At 39.4% G+C, this 10,497-nt stretch overlaps 1 protein-coding gene and 1 long non-coding RNA gene across 2 annotated transcripts in view; both read left to right on the top strand.

The window, feature by feature from the left end:
- The first annotated feature begins 7,681 nt into the window (after window positions 1-7,681).
- Window positions 7,682-8,757, top strand: LOC127740584 (uncharacterized). The gene is made up of 4 exons (XR_008001164.1): window positions 7,682-7,813; window positions 7,952-7,981; window positions 8,091-8,171; window positions 8,618-8,757. It is a non-coding gene; the product is annotated as an uncharacterized LOC127740584 (long non-coding RNA).
- Window positions 8,758-9,815: 1,058 nt separating this feature from the next.
- The window catches only part of LOC107457993 (uncharacterized), a 2,521-nt gene continuing 1,839 nt past the window's right edge, over window positions 9,816-10,497 (top strand). Inside the window, exons 1-2 of the mRNA XM_021126691.2 lie at window positions 9,816-9,950; window positions 10,089-10,236. Of these exons, the coding sequence (XP_020982350.2) occupies window positions 9,816-9,950; window positions 10,089-10,236 (283 nt within the window). The remainder of the gene's footprint in view (window positions 9,951-10,088; window positions 10,237-10,497) is intronic.

The following is a 10,497-nucleotide window of genomic DNA, read 5'->3' as shown; positions in this document are numbered from 1 at the left end:
CCCTGAGTGAATAGAGCGGATACACATATCCGGTGAGGGTTCAAAAGTTCAACTACATGTGTTCACCCATATTATCTATATTCTTGCAAGTTTAAACTCTTTTTGATAATTCAATACAATTGTGGTTTGGAATTAATTCCTATTACCTAGCCCTTGTGCTTACACATGCTCTCTTGGCAATTTGATATGTTTGAATTAAGCATTTGCATTTACTTTAGGTAGTTGCATTTAGATAGGACTCATATAGTTTAGTTGCATTTAATAAATGTCATAACCCTTAGTTCCTTCTTAATTTAGCATGAGGACATGCTAAGGTTTAAGTGTGGGGAGGTTGACAAACCGAGCTGATCCAGGCCGTGCACGCGCACGCGCACAAGGCGCTCGCGCGCACATTGCGGAACAGGCCAAGGACGCGCACGCGTACCATGCGCGCACGCGTCGATGATGGCACATGACCTCACTAAAGCAACACGTGCCTGGCGATTTTGGAAGGTTTCAGCAACCAACTTTGGCGCCAAAATGCATATAAGAGTCAAGGATTGAAGGGGGATGGACATTCATTCACACATTGACACACACTCACTAGTTTTAGTTTTTAGTTTTAGTTTTTAGAGAGAGAAATTATCACTTCTCTCTAGAATTAGAATTAGAATTAGGATTAGGTTTAGGTTAACCTCTCTTCTTAGATCTAGGGTTAATTCATACTTTGATTCAATCTACCTTTATCAATTCTCAATCTTCTCATCTCTCTCTTTCTAGTTATGTACTTTTATAATTGTAATTCTTCATTTTGTTTTGGATAGATTGTTGTTCTTTAGTTTCATTTCAATAATGCAATTTGAGGTAATTCATGATAATTGTGATTTCCTTGATTGTTGTTGTTAATTCTTTGCAATAATTGTTGTTAGATCTTGTTCTTGTTGTTGATTTACTCTACTTTCCTTTTATGCCTTCCAAGTTTTTGATGAAATGCTTGGTTGGATTTTAGTGTAGGTTTTGTTCCTCTTGGCTTAGGTAGAGTGATTAGTGACTCTTGAGTTATCTAATTCCTTTGTTGATTGATAATTGGAGAGATTTCTAATTGGTTTGGAGTGCACTAAAGCTAGTCTTTCCTTGGGAGTTGGCTAGGATTGAGGAATCAAATTGATTCATCCACTTGACTTTCCTCCATGGTTAGAGGTTAACTAAGTGGTAGCAATGAACAATTCTCATCACAATTGAGAAGGATAACTAGGATAGAACTTCTAATTTTCATACCTTGCCAAGAGCCTTTTATAGTTGTTAGGTTACTTTCTTGCCATTTATCTTTCATGCCTCTTATCAAAACCCCAAAATAACTCATAACCAATAACAAGACACTTTATTGTAATTCCTAGGGAGAACGACCCGAGGTTTGAATACTTCGGTTTATAAATTTTAGGGGTTTGTACTAGTGACAAACAACTTTTTGTATGAAAGGATTATTGCTTGGTTTAGAAACTATACTTCGACGAGATTTTATTTGAGAAATTCTAAACCGTCAAAAATCCGTTCGTCAATCACCTTCCGCATCCTTCGAACCAGCACCTTAGAGATGATCTTGTACACACAACCGACCATCGCGCCAACAAACTTCGGCACCAACGCAACCCAGGTAACATTTGAATCCCTAGGTAGAGTAGCTGACTGAAAAAATCCCATCACAGCTTCAGTGAACTCCCTTCTTACTTCTCCCCAACACTTCTTGATGAAATTCATATTGTACCCATCACTGCCCGGTGCCTTTGTTGACCCACAATCCCAGACTGCATCCTTTATTTCTTCAACCGAGGGCAACGACTCTAGCTCTGTTGCCTCTGCGTCACTTAACTGTTTTACCAGCCCATCACGAAATCCTATAATAGGCGATGTCTCCTGATGGTACAAGCTCTTGTAGAAACCATGAATAGCAACTTTGATCCTGGCTTGATTCCTTACTAACCTTCCATTAATCATTAAGGCATCAATCGAATTGTTCCACCTCCGTGCTGAAGCTAGATTGTGGAAGTACCTAGTGTTCCTGTCCATCTCCTTTGCATGCCTGGACCGTGACAACTGCTTCCAATGTAATTCCTTCTGCATATACCATATTTTACAAGAGCTTACAAGCGCCTTCCTCCTTGCTTCCATGGTCCCGTCATACACTCCATTGCTCACCAAGTCGTCCACCTTCTTAATCTCCTCCTCAAACCGTGTAATCCTTCCTTCCATGTTTCCAAAATTATCTCTATGCCATCTGCCAAGCGGAACCGTTAATGCCTTCAGCTTGTCTATGAACTGTACATCACCGATTCCCCTCCATCCCTCCCTGACCGTCCGTAGGAACCCCTCATGAGTAAACCAGGAGTCCAGGCTCCGAAAAGGTTTCGGTCCCACCCTCACCCACGTGACATCCACAATCAGTGGGCAGTGGTCTGACAAACCTCTAGGTCCTCCTTTAAGCCTTATATCAGGAAACTCTTCTATCCACTCCAGGTTAACCAGCACCCTGTCAATGCAACTGCACGACTGACCTCTGAACCATGTGAACATACGATCAGATAGTGCAAGGTCTACTAGCTCCATCTCCTACATCCATGTTTTAAATTCTACTGCAGACATTGGTAAGGTAGAAGCTCCTCTTCGTTCTTCCACTTGAGTTATCTCGTTGAAGTCCCCCATATAACAAAAAGGTACTTGGTATAACCCAGATAAGAATCTTAACTCTTCCCACATAGCAAGCTTGTCTTCCCTTGTGTGTGCACCATACACTAAAGATAAAGCACAACAAAAACCATTTTTCACCAGTACACCCTCCACACACAGGCACATATCTCCTTTATAACAGTTGTTCATCATAAACACCAAATCATCCCACATCAATAGTAGACCTCCTGACACACCTACTGCACCAACAACCTCCCATTTAACTGCATCATGTCCCCATAGTTGTACTACATCAAATTTAGTCAGAGCTGTTTTCTTAGTCTCTATAAAGCCTAGCATATTCAGATTAAATTTTCTCCTAAAGTTCTTCACCATACTCACCTTACCAACTCCTGCCAACCCCCTAACATTCCAAGAGCTAAAAATCATTTTAACGCATTAATACACACCTTTTTCCGGTTTTTCGGACGACTCCTTCTTGCCTTCTCCTTCTGTTTAGCCAATTTTTTCTTCTGAGTTATCGCCTCATTCTGCACTTGAAGGATTGCCATGTTGTCATCCTCCTCATTATACTGCACTGCCCCAGACTCCACGGCAAGCTCCCAAGCTTCCTTATTTTCTTGCATTTTATTCGCCCATTTACTTTCCGAGGATTCAGAACCCGCCACACTGGCAGCATCACAGCCATCAGCCTCTGTATCCTTCCCTATGTCCTTGTTGCCCTTCTCAAATGCTGTCGCAACTGATTGAACCTCCCCTGCTCCTAAATCTGGTTCGTCATTTCCCAAACCCCTTGTCACCTCCCTGTTCACCTTGCCATTCCTATTACTGCTTGGCACCTCTCTTACCCTAGCACTTGGTTCACCCAGGCTTATGGCATTACAAACTACACCCCTTGAGACCATCTCACCATGACAACCCCCATCAATCCTAGGGTTTCCACCAAGTCGTTCAACCACCTGCACTCCCACCGACCGTGAGTAATCATCCTCAGGCGACACGGCATTTCCCCCACCCTCCATGGACCAATTTTCTGGCTGCCTCCATTCCCCCAGGCAACCCATCAGTAACGAGGACATGCTTAGCCAGTGTCTCTGTCCTTCTGTCAGCAAGCAGCACCCTTCAAATCTGTCCTCCCTCTCTCCCCGTTTCCTGGCTCGCTCCCCCTCTACTGGCCGTCACCACCGCCACGGACTCCTTGGTGCTACCCACCAAAGCAGGCGAACTCGCTTCAGTACCCACCTTACAACTCCCTCCACATAACCTGTCCCGGTCCTCGATCACATCATCAGCGCCGCCCTGGTCCTGCCCTCCTATGCTGTCACTCGCCTCCACAGCTGCAGAAGTCTCATTCTGAACCCTAAACTCCATAGGCGCCTGGTTCCCTCTGACCCATTTGACTGCTGGCCCAGAGAGAGTATGACCGTGTGGGCCTTGTGTATGCAGGCCCAACAGAACTTCCTGTCAACCGGTAGCAGAATAGGGGCTCCAGAATAAGTGAGAAGCTTATTGGGCTTCTCAGGGCCCAAATCCCTTCTAGCTGCACTAGTTACGTGATCCTCCACTCCCATATCTTTCCTAATGTAGTCCCAGGATATTGTTCTCTCAGAATTAGTCTCCAAATAGTTAGCAGGGGATCCCAGGATATCAGCGTTATTTCTCCCGGCATTAACTCCCTCAGTAACCAACCTTCCCAATGTCGAATTCAAAAAGCCGTTACTCCATTCATTCAATTCTTCAGGAAGAATTACAATTCTACCCTTTTGCTGAACTTCCTCTCCACCCGCCGGTACCAAACAAACCGCTTCAGCCTCCATTCCCGGCCACTTTTCCTGGCTTCGCCTACCACCTAGGTTACTTACATTATTCCCAGTTGCACAAGCACTTGACAGGAGGCCCTGACTTCCTTTCGAAGCCTTTTTTTCCGCACAGTCCCCTATGCTATATTCACTGCCTCCCGCCTCCGTGACGAAGACGTCAAATCTTGTCTTCCCTACAAGACATGAAAATTTTCATGAATAGCCTCAAACCTATACGTATCGATCTGCACACGTTCACTAACAAAACGACATACAAGACTTTGTAACATCGTCACAACTAACCACGTCACCCCACATGCTACCAATCTTACTGAACGTATCTTCTGACCAAACCTACAGTGGAAGTCCAAAGCACTCAAGCCACACTCGTCGCTTATCACATCGCACCCGTTCCTCCCATCGGCAAACGCTAGAGAAGAACCGCAAGAGACCGTTTATAATAGAACCCAGCAATTCGTTCAAACTGCACATGCTATCAAAAGTCAGCACAGCTTTGTACAAGCCCATGTCACAGACTTTAACAACGTGAGGCCAATTCTTGCGAGCTGTCTCAGTTAACAAGTGGAAATCAATAGGTGCAGTAGAACTTCCAAGAATACTTCTCTCTAACCAGGCCACATTATCCTGTGCCACTGTAACTTCGACTTCCTTTGTCTGACTGATCCTGTAGTCATCCTTTACAGGTTCCACACGACTCATACCTTCAATCTTATCTCTGGTTTGAACAGAACCATTCCCATTAACCCACACGTCGTTCCCTACATGTCTCTTTTCTGTCAAGTGAACGTTGTCATTCGTACACTCAGCCTCCCCAACACTTGTAATTCCCCGTGGAACATTGACTTCCATCGTCTTTTGACTCTTAAGGCTATCCCTTTTATACTTTGCTTCCCCCACATAGATCTCCTTCCCTCTTAAGCACATGTGATCCATCTCTGAGATTGCTTTCAAGCCCCCCTTTTGTCGTATAGCGAATGAACGCAAACAGATAAACAACACCATTTCTCGACTTCCTTGAGAGGTAAATGTCATTAATCCGCCCCGTCCATGAGAACAACTCAAACAATTCTTTCTTCGAGATATCACCTGGTAACTTATCCACAAAGACGGTGAAAGAATCCTGTTCCAATCGTAGATACCCTTCTCGATTCCAAACCCTTGGATCCTTATCCTGTTGTTGTAGCGGTCTAGTCCTACCCTGTCCGGTGTTTCCCCACCCCCCCTCTCTCTCTCTCTAATCTCTCTTATATATGTTTTAAATTAATTCTAATATTATGTTATATTAATTATAAGTTTATTGTTGTATTTTTAATCACACTTGTTGAATTAGAAAATAGATAAAATAAGTATCAAATTAGAATTTATAGACAAATTTAGGGTATATCTAAAATGAACACAACAATTATATGTTTATTGGATGTGCCACATTTATATAGACCATTAGATTTTATTAGATAAAAATCAAAGGTTAATATAATGGAAAAGCTTTACATCCATGTATTTTTTACATGGTTGTTAACCAAGTAATTTCCTCCACACGCGCGTCCTCCGTCCCTCACTCATTTGTCATACACGCGCTACATATAACATGCTGCAACCTAAAGCTTTGCTCAAGGTAAACCTTCTGTTGCTTGCGTTATTCCTTATTGATCTGCATTGCCTTCGTCGTTTTTCTCTCGTCGCGTTCATCTTCTCATTTTCTTATTTCGATCTCGTTACGTTGCATTTATCTTCTTCGCTTTCTTCTTCGATCTGCACTTCTAAATCGAAACAATAATGACTTAACTTCAAATCAGGAGAGCGATTTAGATTATTCTTCTGAAACGAATCAAACTGACAAAGTTTGGATTATTCAATTTTGAATCGAATTGAATGGAATGCAATTGCTAATTTGAATTGAATTAAATGGATGGAGGTGTACTGAATTGAATTGATAATATATAAATTGTAGGCAGAGTTATTTGAATTTGATTTTATATAATGGATTATGTTTCGTTCACTCAGTACTATATAATTATTTCACAATGAGTACTGTGTTCGGTTCACCATGAGTACCGTGTTCGATTCATTCTGCAGAAAGCTGTTTAAATTTAATTTTATATAATGGATTATATTTCGTTCACTCAATACTATACAATTGTATTGTGTTCGGTTCACCATGAGTACTGTGTTTGGTTCGCCATGAGTACTGTATTTGGTTCATTCTGTACTATTTAAAACTCTTCTTCCTCACATTCTACTGCTTCTTCACTAGAGAGAGAAGGAGGAAAAGACAAAAAAATACAGCAACAACAACAACAAAAGAATGAAGATAAGGTTTCAGGGTTTAGGGTTTATGGGTTCAGGGTTCAGTGTACAGGGGTTCAGTGTGTTTCAAACTTTCGATTCGCCCCGTGTATTAATTTTGGTTCACCATGTTCATGGTTTATAGTTTAGGGTTTAGGGGCCTAGGGTTTAGGGTTCAAGGTTCAGGGTTTTAGGGTTTACGGTAGGATTCATGGTTTAGGGTTTAGGATTTACCATTTAGAGTTCGTTCACTCAGTACTATACAATTGTATTGTGTTCGGTTCACCATAAGTACTATGTTCGGTTCACCATGAGTACTGTGTTCGGTTCAAAACTCTTCTTCCTCACTTTCTACTGCTTCTTCACCAGAGAGAGAAGGAGAAAGAGACAAAAAAATACAGCAGCAACAACAACAAAAGAATGACGATAAGGAGAAAATAAGTGAAGAAGAAGGAACGCGAAAAATGAGGAGAAGGAAGAACGCAGAGAAGAAGAAGACGCTCCATGCGTAAACGAGCGTGAAAAGAAGAAGAAGGAGAAGAAGCGCAGGAGAAGAAGAAGAAGCGTGGGGGAGAAGAAGCGTTGGGTAAGAGCGATTTTGTGTGTGTTGGGCGCGTGTATTTCACGTTTCATTTAATTGTATTAGGTTTTTTTTGGTGTTGAGCCAACTTGGTTACATGGTTACATAGATGTGTAGCATCCCCAGTATAAAAGAAGAGTATTGATGTATTCTAATAAATAAAGAATATCCTAGTATATAAATAAATGTTTTAAATGACAATATTTTAAATAATAACAAAATTTTTTATTCTTAAATAATTAAATATATATAAATACAAAATATATGGCAACAAAGTATTCTTAAATAATTAAATATATGGCGCCATTTGCAATCGTGAAAAACTCGTTGCGCATGTTTCTGGTTGGAGCTGTTTCCCCTATTTGATCATGGTTCAACCATAAATTTATTCATAGGAAAATTTCTAACTTAGAATAAATACAAATTACACACATATCTATAGCAGTTTCAAATTTATTCATAGGTAATTCTTCTATTTTATCACAATTTCTCTAAGACTCACATAAAGTGACTGAAATCTGAGTTTAAAGTGTTCTATTATTCGCACAATACATTTTCAAATTTTCATGTTTAAGCTTGGGTTGTTTTATCATTTAATTAGGTACGCTGCGTTTATTGTGCTGTGGGAAAAGTGAGTTCATATATCTATATAGCTATATGGTCTCTGAATTTTGTTTCTCATTGACTTTAAAATTCATGCTTTCCTTTCATATTGCAACTGATCGGTGAATATCTTCCAGTTTGGATCATGTACCAGGAAGAAGAACCTCTATTCGGAAACCTTTTCTGGCCTCCCATTTAGCTACTATGATTTCCTCAAGGTATGTTTAACATTTTGTTAAGATATGTCAAGAATGATCTACTTTTGTAACTTGTTTAGTTATGGCTGTTATCCCTTCAAAAGATAGAAGAAAAAGGTAACTGCTATCATATGTTTCCTGTAAATGGAGCTGGTACTTTAATTTGCATTAAATAGAAATTAGGAAGAGTCATTGCATGATAAACGGCCTGACTTATTCCTTGTCAAATGCATTTTGTGCGTAACTTGTCTTTGGGAAATGTATTTGGGAAGTGTGTTTTATGTGATATGTGTAATTACTTCAGAAACTATGGTATGTGGAGTGTGGACTAGTGATGTTTTTATCTAATTTAGCACTCTTTTTGTGTTCTCTCTGACGTATATCTCAGTGGAATTAAATGCAATTATATATATATATATATATATGATGATGATGATGATGATGGGTACTATAACTATATATTGCAGTGGATCGTACTATTTGATTTCTTTGAGAAATTTCACTGATCACAATCTCTTTAAATGACACGTGACCTTGCTTTGGTTTTTCCCACTATCTTCATTTGCTGCACCATTGCAAGGTTTGGAGCACAATGAAGTTAAAATTCAAAAAGTAAGAGTTTATATTTTGTTCCTATAAGTTCCAATATAGCTTGCTTGCACATCTGAATTTTGTTACTAAATAGTTGATTAATGTAGCTTGAAATTAACTTCTAAATTCTAGTTATATCGACCAATCAAGATAATAGCACACCAATGTATCAGTCTATGACTTGATCTACTCTCTGTTATACTACAACTACTATTAGATGATAAGTTCTATAGACAATATTCTTTAGGCTTTTGTCTTTATGTCCAGAAGAGAAGAGCTTGACAAGGTGCGTTAAAGATATTCTACTTCCAAGTTTTGGAACTCAAGGATGATTGGTCCATGCTTATCTTCAATTAAAAGTTAAAAAAATAAAATTTGTTATGTTTCTCCTTTGATTATTTGATTTCATGTGTGTGCCTGATATATAATATTTATTTTTTAAAGTTTTTTTGATGTTTAGGGAGAAGAGCAATATGTGTGCTTGGTTATGGATTTTTTAGACTATGAAAAAGCTTGAATTTCAATTGTACTTCTTCCTGCCTGGAGTTCAGGTTGGTGCAATTCTCTAGTGTTTCTGTATGCTTTATTGATTGATAGGGTGTCACATGTTAGATGAGTAGGTGGCACTTGTATGTGTTGATGCTTGTGTTGCGTTGAAAATCATAATATAGTTGAACATGGATTGATTATGCTTTCATGGATAGTTTGAAATGCGTTAGGATGTTCGACGAATGCTTAGCTTGCTTAACTTAATTTATAGGTATGGGAAACACTGAATTTGTGAGTTATGTCTTGGCACCATCAAGTATGGATGTATGATAAAGTTGAATGCCACAAGAGGAGAGATTAAACCAGAGTTCTATAACAAGGTTGTGGAATTTACAGAAACAATTAGCAGTTTAGATGTTGTTAAATAGGAGGGAAAGAAAGTGCATATGTCCATGCGCCAAATGTAAATGCACACATTATAATCAGTTGAGCACTATTAAGATGCATTTATGAGAAAACCGGTTTATTCTTAATTGTTGGGTTTGGACAGAACATGGAGAGATTGACGACATGGATATTAATTAGATGAAATTCAATAATTGTGGGGAAGGTTTTTCAGGAAGTGGTGCAAATGTAGAAGAGCGTGATGTGTATGACATTAGCTGGGAAGACAATTCTAGAAGGTATTATGAAATGTTTTTATGCTGCTGGTTCTGCAATGTATAGACTCTAATCCAGAAGATCCTCATATAGAGGCTAAAAAATTTTATGATCTTCTTGAGGTAGTTCAAAAGCCATTGGTGGGAAGGTTGTGTGCACATTCAACTGTTGATAACTGTTAGTATGTTATGCATTAAGGCCAAAAGTAACCAATCACAGGAGTCGTTTAAGCAGTGGGTGACACTAATTATGGCACCTACTCCTAATGGTAGTGCCATACTTAAGGACTACTATGAGGCTAAGAAGTTGGTGCAAAGGCTTGAATTGAAGGCAATCAAAATAGATTGTTATTCAAATAGTTGCATGTTTGTATTGAACTTCTTGTCGTCTGACTTGATCTTTGTTGAGAGATAGAAGACAACTTTTATGCCTAGCTTAGCCATTGATGTTGTGACGGTTTGGTCATTAAATTGACAATTATGAACATTAAATTCACTGGTTACAAAATTTGGTTTGAATGATGATATTAAAGAAAATAACGTGGAGTGGCAAGTCTTATAGCATAATGGATCATGAACAATTAGAGGAACAAAAGAGAAAAGGGGGG

The sequence above is a fragment of the Arachis duranensis genome, chromosome 7, assembly GCF_000817695.3.
Source record: "Arachis duranensis cultivar V14167 chromosome 7, aradu.V14167.gnm2.J7QH, whole genome shotgun sequence".
NCBI lineage: Eukaryota > Viridiplantae > Streptophyta > Magnoliopsida > Fabales > Fabaceae > Arachis > Arachis duranensis.
This window is presented reverse-complemented; position numbering and strand designations above follow the sequence as displayed.